Source organism: Tribolium madens, unplaced genomic scaffold (assembly GCF_015345945.1).
Source record: "Tribolium madens isolate multiple individuals breed KSU strain unplaced genomic scaffold, Tmad_KSU_1.1 Scaffold_1;HRSCAF=32;Tcas5.2_LG8, whole genome shotgun sequence".
Lineage (NCBI taxonomy): Eukaryota > Metazoa > Arthropoda > Insecta > Coleoptera > Tenebrionidae > Tribolium > Tribolium madens.
Window position 1 is genome coordinate 1,875,617 of NW_025400984.1, and position 21,200 is coordinate 1,896,816.

Consider the following 21,200-nt stretch of genomic DNA (forward strand, 5'->3'; position numbering starts at 1 on the left):
TGTTAATTACATATTGCTTAAACGTGACGTGGTGGACCTTTTTAAAAATCTATAAAAACTAAAACTTTACGCTAAGGTATAGAAATCGTGTAAACTAGTGTTATTTTCATCATTTAGACCTGGCAGAAATAACCGTTTGTGTCATTTTTAATAACAATTTTAAGAAATTTATACTGAAATTAGTCAAATAGGTGTAATACTTTTGGTTAAAGATAAACATAAACATAAACTTGCACTTGGTGTCACAATGGAGTCCTTTTATTATAATCAATAATACTTAAGTCTGTGTTAGTTATTGAAAACTAATTTATAAAAAATGATTATTTATTTTAATGCAACCAGTAATACACTGCAGAAAAAGAAACCTATTTTTTTACTTAATTCTTTTTCCTAATAAATCCAAACATCAGAGGTTTTCCTACTATATTTCAATAGTAAGTAATAATTTTAATTAAAATTGCTTATACATAAACATATCATTTTGGGCACTGCATTTTATAGAAGCTATCATAAATGCAAATTGCACTTCTTATTGTGAATTAAAAGGTCAACAAGCTTTATCATCAATAAACCTTTAGTCATGATAAAACCACTTCCATATTACAATATTTGTAACATTTCTTAAGTTTTTTATGACTATATTARCTTCCTTGTCACGAAACCCTTGTAACTCAACAAAAAAGCGTATGTACCAAAATAGAAACATTTTACAGTGAATTAGTAATTAATAGTAATTATGTTCCTAAGATCTTTTACTGCGTACTAATGTTATCGATTAAATGACATAATCCCTTTGTATTAATAAATTAATTAGTTTTTTATGGGTATTATTGTGAATATTGGGAGTAATAATTAAAGTGCGTCGACCTTAGACGCACAAAATCTTCACTTTTTCGTTTCCAGTTTGTAAATTTAAATTAGAAAGAACAAACCAACCCTAAATCAATTCCTGCTTCATTCCCCCTACAAAAGTTCCTTGACCCCAATCCTGCATTKAACAAAATTGTCATATTTTAAGGAGCGGCCAGCACCATTGCTCATTGCATAATAAAATGGAAATTGTCTTTTTCTTTACCAAACACACTCAAACCAACATTAACTACTGCTAAATTTTGGCCTAATTGTTGAGATGAAGCGTTTATATCGCGTGGTGACCCTTTCGACGGTCATGGGTTGCCCCATCACAGGTAAATTAATGCGCTGCTCAGGCTAGCATGAAATGTCGATTGTAACTCTGTCCATGTAGGTGTGTTGTGGTTTAAGAAATAGGTGGGATAGAGTCAAACTTGAAGCTCCTTTATATTTCTTCAACCTGTTCTGTATTGACCATAAAGTGAAGCGATTCGCGCTCCGTGTTTTAATCCGGGCGGTGGTGATAAAAACGTAACTTTTAGTGTTATCATCGGCCACTGAAATGTAAGTAATGAATTGATTGCATTTTTTCCAATTTTGCATGAATTGCAATCGCATGCGAAATAATTGCACACGCCTCCGGATTGTTAAGTCAGAATTATTTTTAAAACCGGTGTCAGTGTTAACAACATTTTTCATTTTCCGTCAAAAATCAACTTCGACTTTTACTTCTTCTGGATGGATTTCTTTTTTTTTTTCTTGATGACGTTTCGCAGTTGTGTAAGTGTTGAAGAATGATGAGAGTTAATCTTGACTAGAAAACGKTTTTTTTTTCAAAACAAGTCACGTGAYTGCAACCGAATTACAATAGGTTCTAATCACTTTTGGCCAAGTAAAATTCCTAGAAAGTTGAACGCTTTTTTGAAWTTTTTTGCCGCTTTAACCGAAATTTCCGCAAGTTCATTCAACCAAGATTTGGCGGTTTTAAGTTCGTTGGGTACTGGAATAATCGCATACCTTTAACAGCCTTATTAGCATATCTGTGGACGAAATACAACTTAACGAACTTTTGGGAGTAATCAATAAAATTGAATTAATATTAGATGTGAGGTCAGTATCTTTTACAGAATTCTTATTAGGAGAGGTGAAGGTAATGTTTATTTTGGTTGATGTTTTCACCTCTCATTTACATCAATTAATTATGTTCTTATTAGCATTTTTTATGAAACTCTTTTTCATAGTTGGATTTTGTGAAAATTAGGTGGTTGCATGGTGCAGATTCTTTGTTGACACAGATTTTTTAATTTTTATAATAATTATTTTGATCTTGTAAACTTTTTACCTTTATTGTTTTGTTAGTTTTATGCTTTTTATGTCCTTGTACAGAGTAATCTCATTTATGTTGTTTTTTTCTTGATATAGTTAATGAACAATAGTTTTAACGGTGTTTTGCTACTTTACTCTAAAAGTTATTGCAGTTTTAAAGTCACACTCATGACTGTACTGTGTTTATGGTTTCAGAYTAATTCAGTTTGGAACAAATTTTTAGAAAACCAGAACTAAAGATTAGATTAGTTAGCGTTTTGTTTTAATTATTGTRTTCAACGTTTTTTTAAAAATTATTCTAAGAATATTTTAATAAAAGAGCCTTGAAGTTTGAGCAAATATTTGCTCGATATAGGTATGCAATTTTATTTTTTGGGTGTTTATTTTACAGCAATTATAAAACTTAAGAATAATAACCAATTACAATACCCCGTGTCTAATGGCGCTGAACAAGTTTCTAATTTTCCAAGTTACGACATTTTCGTTTGTTAATAATTTGAAGAATGACAGGACAGTTTAAAAAACAATAAATAATAACTATATCCACTAATAACYGTTTTCGCCAGATTTATTAATGTATTTGCCATTTTAATATTTAGAAAGTTTTTTWTTTGGTGAACACAACACAATTTAACCACTTAACCCAACACACCAAACTTTTATTTAAAACACAATGCGTTTCAACTACAAAGTGATCATCCTGTCTATCTTGTGGGTTTGAGATCTATAGTGAAACACACTGTTAAAAAAAATACTTAATTTTGGTTTTATTGGTCTAAATAGTTAACTTAAAAAATATTTAAACCGAATTAACTTTTCTTCTTATTCCATAAGTTCCCGGATTGAGTTTACAAGAGGAAAATTTTTTTATATTTGATTTTACGCCAAAACTGTAAAGGAAAAAAAGTTTTAACTTTACTTGAAACCAGCAAATCTGTAATTAAAACTTCATTGTTCCAACTCAGTAGAATAATTTTTCTCTGCTTTTTAAGTCTTATCACATTGTTTTAATTATTTGACAACTATATGTCACTTTGACAATTAATTTATATTAATTAAATAATGATAGTTTTTTTCAAATAATGACTGGTTTTTACCTTAAAGTTGTTCCTTTGAGCTGCTGTTTATTAAAATTATGTTTTTCACAAACATTTTTGTTATTTAACATCCGTAAACTCATTTGTCAAAATGTTGTCAAAATATGACTTTAAAAGCAGAGAAAAATTAAGTCCAAAATCAATAGAAAAATGAATTTTTCTACTACTGAGGTAGAATAATGAAGTTTTAATTACAGATTTGATCATTGTCAAAATAATAAAACCRCCAATGTGATAGGACTTAAAAAGCAGAGAAAAATTATTCTTAAATCCAAAATCAAGAGAAAAATGAATTTTTCTTTCTACTGAGTTGGAATAATGAAGTTTTAATTACAGATTTGCTGGCTTCAAGTAAATCAAAAAGTTTTTTTCCTATGCAGTTKTGATAAAAAAAATTTCCTCTTGTAAACTCAATCCGGGGACATACTGTATGTACATTTATTTCATATACTTAGTATTGATAAGATACAGATGCATGTATTCAAACGTAAACCGTTACAAAGACGCTTTGTTAAAAAGTTCCCACGTTTTGCCAAACATGTTTAGCGTTTTTTGAACTTGCTAGGTATTTTACTAAAAGTTTAACAAAATTCGGTTAGGTTATGTTTCACTTAAATATTAGTTTTACTTCTTGCTTGAAATATTCAAATTCGAAGAAATTGGAATTATTTAATAAATGAAATGAAATGAAATTTGCAATAGCCAACTTAGCTACATTTTTGAATTAAACTATTTGAGTCGAAAGTGAATGATTTCTCCATGGTTACTCACACCAAATCAAACGGACCAGTCMTATCAATGCCTTAAATTATTGAATGAATTCAAAAGTCAAAAGTGATTGATTTTTTACATTAATTTAATGGCCGACCTTAAACGGCCTAATCACAATGTTAACAATTTTTATACACTGTGTCAATTTTAAAACTTGCAATCGGCAATTTCTCTCAACTGAAAAAGTTATTAATAATCACTCAAAATCGTTTTGGTGGTTCCTAGGGGGAATTAAAATGACATGATAAGTGACACACTTCCACTTGAATATAATAAAAAAATGAAAATTTAACGTCTTCATTATGAATAATTGGAAAAATGGCTTTACCAAATAGGCTGTTGTATGGCATTTTTGAAAAGCGCTTGTTATGGGCTTTCCAACGATGTATCGCAAGTAGGGTTGTGCCATTTAAAATTTTCAACWTAAGGTGGCTGTGGCTTGAAGGGTGGGTGGAGGAGYGTCACTTACCATGCCATTTTTATTTCCCCTAAAAACCACTGAAACGGTTTTGAGTGATTGCAAGTTTTAAAATTGACACCCTGTATATAATAGTTTTCTTAGAGGGTGKTATACCTAGAAATATTTCAAAAAACTATTTGAGATACAAAAAAAACTTGTGTAAACCATGTAGATGTTCAATGGACGCCCATCAAAAGCATCCATATCTAGATCCATATGTATGTCCAAYTTTGTGACACAGTGGGCCTAAATTGGACCAAGTATGTCCACTAATGGACGTCCATTGGACACATTAACATACAGAGACGGGTATCCACTGGACATCCAGTTGTAGAARATTTTATAAGCTTTAATTTTGTACAAAATTTTGTTCGTAATTTTGTTTAGGATATACGTAGAGAAGCARAAACGCATAAAACGGCACTTTTTTGATGCTCCATTGAGCTCCGCTTACCTCGGAGAACCGGGGACCTTATAAGTATGTTTTCTAATTCTAATTCTAATGCGCAAAGCATTTTTTTCCAAATTTTAATTTTAATCAGTTATGTTTTAAAATTAAAATAYCTAATGTAAATATGTAATTTTTACTTTCAGTTAAAAGAATAATTACTGTAACTTAAAATTTCGCCTTATACGCTCTACTAAAAATATCTCTATATTAATTAAACTAGCTTGCACTCGTGACTTTGTCCACGTAGATTTSTTAATGTAAAAAAGGGAATGTAAAGTTAGTCTGTTTATCTATTTTTTTTTTGATTCACCAACTCAAATCAACGCGGTAGCAGAGAGCCGATTATTAAGAAAATATCGAAAGCACAAACGTTTACACCCTATTTCACCTTGTTAATGGTTGATTTTCAAAAAGTGTCTTCTCAGAGCACTTCTANCTAATGTAAATATGTAATTTTTACTTTCAGTTAAAAGAATAATTACTGTAACTTAAAATTTCGCCTTATACGCTCTACTAAAAATATCTCTATATTAATTAAACTAGCTTGCACTCGTGACTTTGTCCACGTAGATTTSTTAATGTAAAAAAGGGAATGTAAAGTTAGTCTGTTTATCTATTTTTTTTTTGATTCACCAACTCAAATCAACGCGGTAGCAGAGAGCCGATTATTAAGAAAATATCGAAAGCACAAACGTTTACACCCTATTTCACCTTGTTAATGGTTGATTTTCAAAAAGTGTCTTCTCAGAGCACTTCTACACCCTCAAATTCTACATTTTATGATTATAAAATTGCGTTTAAATGTTTGCACCCTATCTCATCCCGTTAAAAGTTGGTTTTTGAAAAGTGCCCGATTAGTGCACTTCWACACTCTCTAAGAAAAATATTTTCCAAATTTCTTGTTTCTATTTCCGTTTAAAAATGTACACCCAATTTCACCCCCTTAGAAATTTATTTTTGAAAAATTTCGTCTTAGTGCACCTTTACAAACGGTAAGAACATTTCTTTCAAATTTTATATTTCTATGTTTGTTTAAAGGTTCACACCCTGTTTCACCCCCTTAGAAACAGGTTTTTGAAAAATCCATTTTTGGCAGACCTCTACAACCTATAAAAAAACATATAGGTGTCCGGAAAATCGCGCACCACCCTTAAAGGGAGTAATTGGATAGTCCTCCAGAGTACAAAAAAATGTTTAAAAAATTCGATCTGTCAAAAAATTTTGACATTTGATATTTTTTATGTCTATTTAATGATACTGATGATCTTGTATATGTTTTCTTTATAATTATTTAGTAAATGTACAAAAATTTTGCCAATGAAAGCCACAAATAACATTAAACAGAGTTACAATTTAGGATACAGTTTTCTTGTTTCCTCTTCCAATAGCCTGTAGCAAAAAACTTGGAAAATTATTTTCCAACAGAAATAAGAGTCAAAGTGCAAAATTTAAACTCTCATAACTTCGAAATTTTTATAAATAGAATTAAAAAAATCCATGTTTCTGGTATCTTACATTACATTTTTCTCTGGGGCGCGAGTTCTGGCGCATTCTGATATGCAACATTTAACATCTTTTTTTATAACAAATAATCAATTTACTACAAGTTCTGTGAACTAGAAAGATGTTATCTCAAATCTGGTTTTAATATTTTGTCGGAAAAATTATTACTAACAAAYCATTCCAACTCTAGCTATGAGTCATCGCTAACAAGTCAAACTTAAAATACAAACATTTTCGCATAATAGATATTATGTTTCACCGATATGACCTATGATGAATACCTGTCGACACGATTGTTTTTCTGATTCAGACCAAACAAATTGTAAATAATGAATCAACCCCTTTTGACTTTGATGCTTTCAAACCTTTTCACYCACTAATTTCTTTATCGACATGCTCTTGAACTTTAAAAGGTAAAATCAACCAATCCAAAATTAATAGACACAAAATCAATCCACTATAAAAATTTTATTACAAAAATTATTACACCATTATTGTTATATACACATCATTTTACGAGCCATCTTATAAATAAACAATGAACACCTGACGTGGAGATTAACCTAGAACTAGAATACAAAAATTCTTCAGCTGAACATTTTTTCGGCACAATAGTGCGGGAATTGCACTCCTTGTAGCAAAAGATCTGAGATTTCCTACAATACCAATAAGAAGTTTAATCAGGTGTGGACGCGCAGAGTTTACTTACGGTTAACGGTTTTATACAGACGCTTAGCGGATGGACAATGATGTAGAAACCAGCGCAGATTGCCGCCACCCAAAACGAGATGAAGATCAACACCAGCAGCCACAAGATCAAATTAACCGGATTGGCCATCTAGCAAATTCTTAAGTAAAAGCGGAAAAAAACGGCGGTTAACTTACCTTGAGATAGGATTCACGCGGTTGTTCGTAAAGACGATTTCAAATGACTGAGAAACTGGGCGTAACTGACGATGTTTACGAATGGAATAAACTTTCCAACTTCGGAACAGTGTAGGCAGTACCGTAAGTTATTTAAAGGTACGACCTATTTTTATTTACTACGCGTTGGTCTATCGGCGTCTCGTTTCAACCGTCTCTGACTTGATTTATAAACTCATATTTACTCGTTTTAAACATGCTGCGATAAGATAAAGCGAGATTTTTATTGTTTTTCGAAGATTTTGCGACAGAAGTGGGGCGGAAAATTTCACCAGTGCCTTTTTTGGCGGAATTTGAGAAATACAACTAAACGCAACTTTCCTATATTTCGCAATTATCGGTACTTATGGTGTAATTTAATTAGGACTATTTTGGTCTCTCTGTTTGTTTTTCCATTTAGTGTTATCTTCGAACTTTCTATTGTGGTCCAGTGTAATTTTTGACTATTGACATRTTTAATCTCYTTCAAATAWACTGGGGTTGATTAAAGGACTTTGATGCCCCCGAAAATGTCAAAGTTTTTGTTTCTGTGTTATGCAAATATAGAATTTGGATAATTTATCGTCTGTTGTTTAGTTAATTATCGGTACTGTTAATGTAATTAAAAACACGCATTTTTACGATAAGATTAATACCATTATTACTTACGTATTAAAGTGACGTTGTTTCTAATAATATGAAGTGTTGGATTAAAGTTAAAAAATCATTTTCTGAGCGAATAGTTGATCAAAACTAGTTATCTCGATATCAGATAACTACATTTTTTTTAATAAATATTAATTTAGTCAAAAATCRCACGTTTCTATTTACTTCAAAATAATTAAAAGAGAAAACAAAAATATTTATTCAAGAAATGAGTGTATCAGGGTGTTGTTTCGTTTTATACTTCCTGTATTTTTGATAAAAGTGATACATAATAACTGTTGTGGTAATGTTATTACGTATTTCTGTACAGAATAATATTCCTTGGTCTCTCAGCTAATCAGAGTGTCACTTTATTTTGTCTATTTTAACCTGACGTTTATTTATATTAAAACACCTGGCTTGTTTGTCGAAAGCAAATTATAATTGTGACAGTATCTTTTGTGTTAGACAACTAAAAACAAGAATGTGGAAGGTCAAGAATATCATTTAGAAACAAATTTATCTCAAGAACGTTCATTTGACCCTGGCCATCAAATTTTGTAATAAATTAATGAATTTTGTGATTATAATCATATAAAACGAGCTTTTAATTTTACATAGAATTTTAGAAAAAAATATTTTTGTAATATGAATGTTTGTAAAATATAAAAAATTAGATTAAAATCAAGTGAGCCCAATTGCTTTAATTAAGCTTTAAAACAATAATTCCATTTGATTTTAACAACTGTACAGGAAGGAACGAAGTAATATATGTATACCTAGTAAAAGACTTTTATTGCTGACAAATGTTAGGTGTTTGTTTTTTCTTGTCAGTGAATAAAAGCAGTTTATAAAATAAAATTTTTCTACATATGTCTGCATCGGTTGGGTAGGGAAAAGGTATAAATATTCGTAAACTGCAGTAAGCAATTCATCATTATTCTGTGTTAGAGAAAATAAGTATGTTGTTGCATGCTTATGCATACTATTACTGTTGTAATGGGAAATAATAAGAGGAATGAAAGAATATTGCTATTGTCTCACTCTTTTATGTTGAAGCAAAATTTTTCAATGTCAAGAAACTAAAGGTGAACATCAAAAATGTTGCAATAAAATTACAGTTACGGAAAGGCAACGTTTTAATTTATTAATAAATCTTATTCACAGGTTACAAATTGATGAAAACTGGAAATTTRAAAGCAAATAAATCWWAATAATTGATATAGGGTRACTCATTGATAATTGTGCAGAAATACAGAGGTCTAAAGAAGTTCTCTATGTTTTACGTAGACTTTAGAAATGAGTTAGTTACTTGGTGAATAAAGTAGGAACTACTCACAGATAATTATCCTAATTTTATCACCTCATAAAAGCTTTTGTATTTAATACATTAGGGTTAACTATTTTGAGCAGATTAGTCACGTGTATGAATCAAATTTGTAATAAACAGTTGTTGAATATGATAAGAAAACTAATTATTTATACATATGTATGTATGTATGTTTTTTTTAGGGTCTAAGTGGTTCTCAAATTTAAACAAATGGTAATATCAAAAAAAGCTTTAAGAGCAAAGTGAAAACTACTTTAAACTACTTCTACAGATCATTAAAATTTAAAATGATTGAGATATTGGGCAAATAGTTACACATAATTTTTCATATATTGTTATAGTTATAATATGTGATACGAACTTTTGCATTAGGCGCTTGAAAATTGCCAATGAGAAACCGCTATTYAAATAGTGCGGTCTATGTGGGCGGGTTTATCACTTTATCTGTTGGGCGAAACTGGTACATGTAGTAATATGCTGCCGCCTGCTCATTTAAAAAAAAATGTTGTCATCCTGACTTATAGTTCTTCGTTGACTTGGCCCTTTGATCTTCTAGCAATGATTACAGTTTAAAGTTTATGTTATTTTTTTTCAATTGTCAGTAGTTTAGATTTACAAGCCAATCAGAGCTTTAAACAAATAACCCCCATTGTYTTAAAATACTGATCTAAAATTTTACGATGTTGGTGAGTCAAATACTATAATGCTTCTTTTGAATTCTTTAAGAAAATTAAATACTTATGTAAAGAATTTAAAATTTGATAGTTATTTTTACTTAAATCATATTTTGTAATATTTTTTGTTTGATACMATTTCGAATCGTATTTTTACTTTTTTTACATTATTTTCTCAATTATTAAAAAAATTTTTTTACGTGTATTTATTTTTACATTTAAGTTTGTATAACTTTGAACAGTAATTCACATTCTTCTGCTCATTATAAATGAACTGCTAATTTGAGTTTGGAAAGAATTCAAAATTTATACAAAGTTATTGTTAAGTGGTGTTTTAGAATTAAWATACCTAATACGTATACCTGTAGATACGTAAAATATTCAAACATTGAATTTGTTACACATTTKATATAACAAACAATTTGTATTTCCGTTAAAATTGTAGTACTAACCTTATTGAAGGACAAACAATCKACTCAATTTAGTAATATAGTTGCAACAATAAACGCGTTTCAATGTTAACATGGACTTACAAAAGTGTTACTTTAGCATGATTTACCCAATCTTTTAAGCTAAGGTTAAACACGGTATGTGTGCATACTTAACGGTTGTTTYTATTTATAGACGTGAAGTACTTTTTAAAGATTTTCTTTGATTACGAAATTTATTTCTTATGTGAGAACGTTCACGATGTAATATTTATATTCTTTTTGGAGTAATAMAACTTTTTGCAACATCTGTGAAAAAAATTACTAAATAACATATATKTTTTCAGGGCCTCAGTCAAGATACTCTTTCTTTTCTCCCTTTCCATAGTTGGCCTCAGGGCTCAGTACAACACACCATCCTACGATCGAAATCGTACTGATAACCAGTATGACCCCTACAACTCACAATATGATCGTCAACCACCGTACGATCGTCAAAACCCGCCATACGACCGCCAAAACGCACCATATGATCGCCAAAATCCGCCATATGACCGACGCAATCCWCCTTATGGACAGCCATACGACCGTAATGATCGCTACAATGCGCCGCCATATGACCGAAAYCAACCATACAACCAGTCACAGTATGGACGGCAAAATCAAAGTCATTATGGCCCACAAGGCCCTCCATATGACAATCGCGATCCCTACAATCGTGATCGTTTRGATAACCGTGATCAATACTCTGTAGGAAACCGTGATCAGTATGGCAATCGCGATCGCGATCAGTATGGTAATCGTGATCAGTATGGAGGAAATCGCGATCAATATGGAAATCGGGACCAGTATGGAGGAAATCGGGACCAGTATGGTGGAAATCGTGACCAGTATGGAGGCAATCGGGATCAATATGGAGGCAATCGAGATCAATATGGAGGAAACAGGGATCAATATGGGAATCGAGACCAATATGGAGGCAATCGGGATCAGCATGGAGGTGGCAGGGATCCGTATTCTGATCGTGATCGTGACCGTGATCGTTATGATAGTGATGGTGATCGTGATCGTTACGGTTCACCTTTATTTGAAACAAACTCTGATTGTTGTACTGAATATTGTTACTCAAAGGATCAGAATCAGTATGTGCAATTTGCAACCAAAACGGCGTATCAGATTGCTTTTTCCAAATCATCCAATCAACAACATAGGATACCAGGTGGGTGTTTTTAGCCTTTAGTTTTTGTCACGCTTTAGAAAATTGTTGAATCCTACTTCATAATTGTTCATATTATATCGGACCTAATACATAAATGTTATTTATTTACTGTTAAAAAAGTTAGTTTCGTAGCAACAGTTAGTTCTCAAGGAATAAATGACATAAAATGAATCATTTTCTTTCATATCGTGAATTTTTATATCATTTTTTTTAATTTTGACTTCAAGACTGCAAACACTCTGTATACAGTGTGGAGTGATATAATAATACAGCAGTATTAAGATTTTTTTTAATCTAAGTTTTTTGGCAACTGAGCTTTATAAAGGTTCAGGCATTTTATTTAGTTAGAGTAACTGCGCATTATGAAGCAACATTTGTCATACAGTATAATTAATTTATCATGTTTCCAACTTRCAGTGAGTTTGTTTATTTTATTAGCAAGAACATGTCAAACATAAACATTATTGGGATTATTTTGTACGTATAGTAGTTTAAAACAGTTATTCTTTAGAATTTTTTTACCAAATTGTAATGTTGAAATCTGTAATAAGCTGAGAAGCGTTTACATGTAATGCTGCAGAACTTGTTTAAAAAAATGCATTTGACCTACTTCAATCAGCATTCCAATATACACTATTTTTCTATACTTTCTCTATCTTTTTTGTGTACCAGTGTGCTACAGGCTGATTCATCTAAAACTACGAGCCTGACAGACCGTGAATACAACCACTACTCATTGCTAATTTGATTTAGAAAAATGAATAATTTAACGTGTTAAAAAATATCATTGTCAGATTGAAAATAGTMATTTTTTAAAGATAAATTGTAAAAATTTGAATTTTGAATCTATATACTAATTTGCGGAAATTGTATTTAAAGCTAGTGAAGCTTGTAATGTTATGTTTTGTTTTGTTTTAATTTGGACKCAAAGCTATCCATGAAAGTTCGATTGTGAAYGAACCATCGTATTGAAGTTATTAATCTGACATTTGACACCTYGCCGGACGTATTAAAAATTGTGGTCCGTTCACAACACMCTCATATCCACCGCCAACTATRACGCCAAAGTCAAATAAACACCTGTGATAAATCAGTCTCTAAATACGGGGTGATTTAAAAGTCTTGAACAATAATTYATATGGTGATTGCGATGAAGATGTTAATAAAAGCTCAGCTTTGCTTTTATAATTTTTCTAGGTCGCGTGGTTTTGAAAATATGAATGTTTAAGGATAGCACAAATTGGCATAGTAGCAGTTCATTTTGAACAACTTGTGCTTGTACTCAATAATTTGAGACGTTTGTTACTAAAAAAATCAACAACATTTTTGATGTGCTATTGCCAACTTTACCCCTTCAAAAAATCTCTACATTTGCCAAGAGTTTTTACTTATTACTTTTAAAATTTAATTTGTAAAATTAARATAAGACATATCTAATTTATTAGTTTTTCGGAGAAGTAGTACCCTTACAAGAAGTAATTATTTTTTATATTAAGCAGTAGTGACATTGCATTTTGCATTTACAAACTTCGTTGTTAAGTGGAAAAAAAATACATTTAAAAAGAAAATAAAATTTATGTTTTTAAATAGCGTTCTTAAAAAACGTGAAAATTAAAAATAATACTTACGTTTAAGTAAGTATATTCTTCTTATAATAATACATATAATTTTTTGTCTATGTTAGATTCCCAGCTGTTGGTCTAAATATATATATTTATAAATACTAAAATGAGAAATATGCAGCATTATTACCTCCATATGGGAAACATTAAGTATGTCCTCAAGGAAGTTACATAAGCATAAATTATAATTATTTTATAAATCATTTATAAAATTGCAGTAGAAATATCCTGCTATGAATTTAATCAGTTTTGCTGTGGATTTGTGTGAATAATTAGAAAGATATTTCATTTTTATAATTAAGAAGGTTACTAATAACATGATTTTTAAGCCCGATATTGTCTCTGAAACACTATTTTATTAACAGGAGTATTAAAAAAAAATAAACAAATTATAAAACTTGTGAGGTAATGTTGAAGATGCCAAGCAAATCCACCTGTATTAAGWTGTAATTTTGTAAGATTCAACATAATTTTCCATTCCAACAATCACATAGGTGATGGTAACCGAGGCCACATACTTGAGACCAACTAATGCCATTATTGCGTGGTTTAATAAGAAATTATTAAATTACTCCATGACTCAAACTCTAGACATTCAATTAACACTTATTAAGGTTGAAGATCAATTCAAATAACCCGAAACTAAAACAAAGTTAAGGCAGCGGCGTTTTGTAATTGTTTTAGACTGCACACCCATCCAATTTTGGAGCATCAATAGACACGGTACGAGATATCCCAGTGCAAGAACCATCGAACGATTGAGACAGCTGTATAAAATTCAACGAGAAATAGTGCGCAACTATCAGGAAAGAAATTCTTATCCTAATAGTGGTCGTCTTTGTCCCGAAGATTTGGATCTCATTAAAGGGTAAAACTTAAGGTTGTATTTTCCGGATTTGTTATTTTTTTGTCCAACAGCTGGCGCTGGAATGAAACTGTCAATGAACGCAATGCCAACGCCTTGACTTACCAAGGAGTAACAGATATGAAATTCTTGGCGCGCCGTTACGCTACGAAGTTCGACGAATTGTTGAGAGAACCCTACAACGAAATGACCTACAGTGTAAGCTAAGAATTTGTAGATGGCGCTTGATGTCTATATCTTGTTTTTTGTGTTTCCAGTTTCAATATACTGACACTGATAGGACCCATGATAGCTATCAGGCTTACATCGAAGGGCTTTTCAAAGAAAAAGCTTATCAGGTTCATGCTAATGTTTTTAATAATGATAGACTTATCAAGGTAAGAAAAACAAACATTACAGGCTAATATTTCACTTAATTGATAAAGCAAAACATTCAGTTAAAAATAAAAACTATTTTGTTTTTAAATGATGACGTTTAGTTCTATTACGTTCTATTAATAAGTAAGATATTAATCTGGAAGTTTTAGATGAAACCTCCTGTATAAATTAAAATAAATAGTCGAATAAAATGCTGAATCATCAAAACATAGCTATAAGATAGTTTAGCTCATAATGTGAGGCATTATCTTTAAACACAATTATTATTTAGTGCTTCAAATTGTTCCAGTGTTAGCGAACCATTTAGAGGAAACCTATGATTTTGAATAACAAAAATGATGCTTCTGTCCTCACTCTGGACAAAATTGTCCACTGCGCACCAGCAACTCAGGGTTTTTCTTATTCTAGACAACCTGTTGAACATAAAGTTCATTGAAGCACTGAAAAAGTATTAAATTCAAGTTGAGTGCTTAGAAATTTCCGCTGTTCTCTTATTTTATTTACAATATTTTTATGCCAACATTTAAATACGAAGCATTAAATTATATCCCAATCTCACGATGAGTGCTGCAAAAATATCATATCTATATATGTACAGGATGTCCCTAGTTTTAGGGCTGGCGCAAAAGTAAATATTTCAATTTGATTTAAAAAAAATTTTGCTAGTGCAAACGATAGAAGATATAGACTTCAATTTGATATTTTAATATTGTTCATAATTTTTTGCGTATGTCAGTGAGATACTAAAAACCAAATTTGTAAAAAAAATATTTAATTAGAATCTTTTCTACATGATAAAATTCCTTGCTTTTTTCTAATGGTGATTGTGAAAATTGAATAATGTAAAAGTTGATAGATTTTGAGTAATTAACATTTTAATATTGATAATTGGGAATTCATTTATGGCTATGTTTGGGATGATGTGCTGCTAATGCATTGTCAATAGAGCGGAGGCTTCAAAATAGAGCCTTGGTATAGTTCTAGAAATTTTCTTCTTCTAGAAATAAGTGAGAACAGAGTCAATTGCTTTAGAGCTGGGTATCAATTCCTAATCATAAACTGTTTAAAACCCGTTGCAACAGGTCAAAATGTTGCGATTTCTTGGAAGCAGAGACGGACTCAGGAAATTGTTCGAGTCGAGAAAACTGTTATTTAAAAGAAAATACGCTGCAACCAATAAAAAAAAACATTTTTATTAAAAGCTGCACAGAAAAAGAAACCGCAGCATTTAACATTAGCTATTGAATAGCTTAGTTTTCATACATAAAGCTTTGTATAAAGTAAATACGGCCCTGGAAACCAGCCCAGCTGACTAAGTTCGGAGATATTTTTATTGGGGGTTAAAACCGCCGGTAGCCGTCTGTGGGTTTACCAAGGATAATTACATCCATAAAGCAATTGACTCTGTTCTCACTTATTTCTAGAAGAACTATATGTCATAAATGTCATTGCGAACCTTTTTCTTTTGTCACGAAATTCTGGCCTGATCACCAATTACCGCAAACCCGCTCAGAAATTATTCCAAGTTTTAGATTTTCAATATTAAAATCTTAATAATTTTAAATTTATCAAGTTTATCATTATTTTATTTTCACAAATACCACAGATAAAAATCAAAGAATTTTATCATGTAGAAAATATTCCAGTTAATTGATTATTTTTTTCTCCAAATTTAATTTTTAAGGTTTTACTGTTATATGCTAAAAATTTACACAATATCAAAACATCACATTAAAGTGTATTTAATTCTCTATCGTTTATACCGTCGTCTGCGTTGATTGACAGTAATAATAGTCTGGGCAATGCCAAAAAATGGCCGTTGGGGGAGCGACGAGTTTGCAGTCTAATGGAATCTGTATATTTTGGTTTGAAACCTTGATAAATTTTTGTATACAAAAATTTACTTTTGTGTTTTATGGGTTGTATAATTATTTTTTGTTGATTGCAATTTTTTCTAAAACTAGACCAAAAACATCAAAAATTAAAACATTTTATACACAAATATAATTTTATTTATTAAAAAAATAAAGATTTACATTTGGGTTATATAGTTATTTTTATTCTTTACAAATTTACAAGAGCATTAACATATTACAATAACTTTTTATTATTTCTTCAAAACTTTGAATAAAAAACACTAGGATTAATTATATTTTCTATTATTTTTCTATTTGGACCTTGGTTTTCAGCTCTGTTTGTCCTAACATTTTAAAATGTGCAACATTTGATTTATGATTGTCACTTACCAATCTCAAGATTTTGAAGCCACGTTCATGTACCTGTTTTATTACATTTATGTTCATATTAAAAAACTGTTCAGTCGAAAGTGTTTTATGAAAAAAGTATCCAACGGGAATAGAGTATTTGGTAGACAATCCATGAATAACGAAGCACAACAGTTTATTGGCTAAAATGGGCTTTTTTCCTATTATTTCGTTCTCAATTTTTGCAATGCCGTAAAATGTATCTTCTGTTCGACTATACTCCATTTTTTCTTTAATGACCATGTCATCTATAATAAGAGAATATATTTTCTCAACGTCTTTTAAATTATTGCCTTCAGCAGTTATTCTGTTTTTAATGAAATTAGTCAAGCCTGGATCCCCTTGAGAATTTCCCATATATCTGTCTAAAGTTCTTCTGGATGGAGCTTTTAAAAAATGACTTGCAAATTCATAACCTTTTGAAGAAATATAACTCCAGGCAGTACAATGACGTACTGTAACTTCAGACCATCTTGGGTTTTTTAGGGAATAATTATAAATTTGATCAGGTAAAAACACAGCCCTTGGTTTTAAGTCCTTTGCATCTGACTCAATTTTCACTACACAATGTTGACCTTTACTGTAATTGTCAATTTTTTCCTGCATTCTCTTTAGTTTTTCAAGTTTATTTTCATACAGCTTATTCAACTTTTGAAATCTTACATTTACTTCCTGTAACTTTTTTTCTAAATTTTGAATTTTATCTAGTAAGACAAATTTTTCTGCCGAACTTATTGCATCTGAAACATTTTTTAAATCAAAATCATGAGTATCACTTAAATCGCTTAGTTGATCAAAATCAAATCGAAATGGGCTTGAAATTATATAATTTTTGTCAAATGACTCTGGAGATTGGAGACACGGTGCAGACGATTCTAACGGCTTACGTTCTGAATTAATGGAAGTGGTATAAATTACCTGAAAACGAGTAATTCTTTTATAATTCAAGAGCAAGGATGAAACTGCATTTGGTAACATTTTTTTGTTTTTATAATAGCCCGTTATTTCAAAGTGTTTTTCACAAATCACGGAATTTGGGGGTACATTGCCGATGGTACCAAGTATTCTCCTAAGCCATTCGTTTTTTTGATTTCTACTTTTTGGAAATTGATGTAAAATAACACCCTCTTTCTCCGCTTGCCCACAGTTTGGAACACAGCAAGTTCGGATACATGGCATTTTAAAAATTATAATGTAACGTCTGAAAGATATTGATACTGCGCTTTTTAAGCTGAAAAAATGTATTAGTTGTGTGACAGATCAATATTTTTTTATTAAACGTGTCAACAATTGTGACATTTAATTTCCTGCAAATTTTCAAATTTCACAAATTACAGTTTCCTTTGGAGGGTAACGCGAGCGTCATCTACCGGAATTTACGATTTTGACAAGTTTACGATTTTGGCCTATTGCCCAGACTTTATTTACTGTCAATCAACGCAGACGACGGTTTATACTATCAAAATTATTTTTTAATTAATTAGAAATATTTATTTTTGCGCCGGCCCTAAAATTTGAGACAGCCTGTATATAGCTCTTTTGTAAATGATCTGCTAATACTGCTACATGAAAAATGAAGCATTAAAAGCATTACTAAAATTGGTACCTACTATGAAGCACTGTGAAGTAGGTACTGAAAAATATTTAAAATCAAGATAGTGCGTTAAGTTTTCCTCTGTGTTTTAATTTTATTTGACAGGTTTTCACATTTTTTTTTAATTTTTTTCCCAAAGTTGATACATAAAGCACCAACGAAGCATTAATTACTGAAATGACTGACATTGTTAATGCTTCAAATTGTTTGTTTACCATACTCACCTAGATAAACATAGATAAACAATTTATGTAAATGTAAAGTAACAATTTATGAATGTTTTTTATTTTTATTTATTTCTTTGTTCAAAACTAACAAAGTAGCTCTGAGAGATGAGAAAATAAAAAACTTTGGTTTTACAGCCCACAAGATCGTGCAACGCTTGGTTAAGAGAAGTAGACCAAAATCCGCAAACATTCAACGAATACATGAAATTCAAACATAACAGAGAATACCAACAAATGGTTAGAGATGTATTCCGAAGATTAGGTTTTAGATACACACTAAACGAATCAGTTTTATCCGACATGTATGACATGTGCCGCTATGAAAAAGCTTGGTAAATTTTTAAACAAAAATTATTTATTTATAAATTAATTTTTTAAATTTAGGAATTTGGATGCTATGTCACCCTGGTGTATAGTTTTCAACAAAGATCAACTAAAACTTCTCGAATACGCCGAAGATTTAAAATACTACTACAAAAGCGGTTATGGCAATGAAGTCAACAGACAAATTGGTTGTCCTCCGGTGAAAGATCTCTACGAAAAATTCGAACGTACCGTCAATAACGGGGGAACACCTAGTGGAAATAAAGTTACAGTTTTCTTCACTCATTCGGTTACGATTCAGACATTTTTAACTGCGATGGGTATTGCAAAGGATAATCAACCGTTGACGGCGGAAAATTACTACCAGCAGCAACATCGTAAGTGGCGTACTTCGAAAATTGATCCGTTTGCGTCCAATTTGGCTGCCGTTTTGTATCAGTAAGTTTCAATTGATTCTACATGTTGTTATATCACTTTATTTATTTATTTTTTCTGTTAGATGTCGTAGCGGGGAGCGTTACCGCGTCATGTTCTTCTTGAACGAGGAACCAGTGAATTATCCAGAGTGTTCAGTCGGTCTTTGCAATTGGAGTACCGTCCAAAGTAAATTACGAGGTGTTGTAGACAATTGTAATTTAGATTTCTGCGATCGTAACGCTGCTATGGCCGTCCAATACAATTACATCATTTATTTCTCATCTCTCATCGCCATTTTTCTTAGTCTTAAAATTTAAATGTTAATTAAGTTAGTACAAAGTTACTGCTGTTACTTATTTTGTATATTTTATTGTTGATATCATACTGTACAAAAGTGGATAGAACCCGCCATTTGCTCGTAATTGGTGCCAGTTTGAAATGAAATTTCTTGAGGCAAAAATGTGTGTAGTTTTAGAAATAATGAATATAGAGTTTTTTAAAACAATGGTTTATTATCACATGGAAATGTGAAATTATTACATAATATGTACATCATTCAAATTAAAAACTTATCGCTAAAAATATACACTTCTTCGAATTTTTGGCATTAGGTATATTACAAAAACAAATTTTAGAACATGATCGCTTTATTTGTTGAATCGTAAAAACTGTGCAAGGTTCAAATTTCTTCCATTGGAAATAATACAACGGTACTCTAGAGACCCTAAACTAAACGTGAGTGCTTTGCCAAAAAAGTTCCATCGATGTGCACTTCACTTCGCTTTAAGTGTCTTAAAAGACCAAGTCTTGGACTACATTGCGGTTTTTACAAAAGGAAAAAGTCTCAGTTATTGTTGGATTGTCCGTAGTCAAGACTTGAGCTTTTAGTTTGTATTTTTCGTTAAAGGTTTATTAAGGCTTTGGTTTCGTAAAATTGAACTTTAGTCGTCGCTGCAACAGTATCTACAACATCTCCTGCATAAACAGACACAAAAACAACACAGGAGGAGTAACACTGATACTGCCGCAGCCCCCACATAAATCCAATTGATTTCGGGGCTGTGTTCAGACACGCACAGCTCGGCAGATTCATCACTGAAGGTTGTACCTGAAAAAAAAATAAACATTTTAGTACCATAGCCCAGTCAAATTAGACAAATCAGTGGAAAAAAGTCCTATAGAGTTGGAATTTTTTTTAAACGCTTTCTTTACACTTGGGTAGACATATATCAAAAGTCCCCGAGGGTGGGGGGCGAGCTCGAGGAGGGTGAGGGTGTTAAAGGTGTCTTTTTTTTTTGGTTTTTTGCTTATATCTCGGAAATTATCACTCCTGTAGGATAATCTTCTAATCACAATTAAAGCTTACAAAATTTCCTACAAGAATGGTCCTTTGCATTTTTGTTGTAGAACTAACCGTAAGCGAGTTATAGGGCAGACAAAAAACATCATTTAAAAAAATGTGCTTTATCTGCATTTAAAACAGAATTAGTCTTGTAATTTAAGAAAAACTGACAGTAAATTGAATTTACTGGGTCCAATACTTTATTAAAGGAAGGGGGAGTCACGAGGGTCTATAAATACAAACTCATCGTTTATGTAATTTATGCAGAATTTTCTGTAGAAGTCTATTTCTGCATCAAAATTTCAAAAAAAAATGGTCCTATTCATTTTTGTCGTAGGACTAAGCGTAGGCTTCTCAAGTTTGGAGTCTACATAAAATTGCATTAAAAATCCTTTGAAACACATTTCATTAGGATATGGTAAGTATTTATATGTGTAGAGCGTTCCCCAACTAAGCTGGTCTGCCTGAAAGGTGACTCGGGTGTACACATTTAAACGGAGATATAAAT

The 21,200-nt window shown here is 31.2% G+C and overlaps 3 protein-coding genes across 3 annotated transcripts in view; 1 reads left to right on the plus strand and 2 right to left on the minus strand.

Annotated features, from left to right (window-relative positions):
* The first annotated feature begins 1,260 nt into the window (after positions 1 to 1,260).
* On the plus strand, positions 1,261 to 19,855 carry LOC123016219 (multiple inositol polyphosphate phosphatase 1-like). Its single transcript, XM_044416480.1, has 8 exons — positions 1,261 to 1,416; positions 10,788 to 11,659; positions 13,966 to 14,149; positions 14,200 to 14,344; positions 14,404 to 14,523; positions 18,745 to 18,941; positions 18,994 to 19,371; positions 19,433 to 19,855. Coding segments are annotated over exons 1-8 (2,133 nt in total). The 5' UTR covers positions 1,261 to 1,414; the 3' UTR covers positions 19,668 to 19,855.
* LOC123016220 lies at positions 6,910 to 7,553 on the minus strand. Its single transcript, XM_044416482.1, has 3 exons — positions 7,346 to 7,553; positions 7,170 to 7,298; positions 6,910 to 7,116 (listed from the first exon to the last, which is right to left on the minus strand). The coding sequence occupies exons 2-3, from the start codon at positions 7,296 to 7,298 to the stop codon at positions 7,048 to 7,050; spliced, it is 198 nt and encodes a 65-aa protein (XP_044272417.1). The 5' UTR covers positions 7,346 to 7,553; the 3' UTR covers positions 6,910 to 7,047.
* Positions 19,850 to 21,200, minus strand: part of LOC123016218 — a 169,888-nt gene continuing 168,537 nt past the window's right edge. Inside the window, exon 9 of the mRNA XM_044416479.1 lies at positions 19,850 to 20,458. Coding sequence (XP_044272414.1) covers positions 20,292 to 20,458 — 167 coding nt within the window. The 3' untranslated portion in view covers positions 19,850 to 20,291. The remainder of the gene's footprint in view (positions 20,459 to 21,200) is intronic.

Excerpts from the sequence above, each read along its gene's own strand:
- LOC123016220 (XM_044416482.1), bottom strand. The coding sequence starts at position 7,298 with ATGGCCAATCCGGTTAATTTGATCTTGTGGCTGCTGGTGTTGATCTTC. Across the intron at positions 7,117-7,169 it reads TCTGTATAAAACCGTTAACC|GAAATCTCAGATCTTTTGCT; the intron begins GTAAGTAAACTC and ends TTGGTATTGTAG.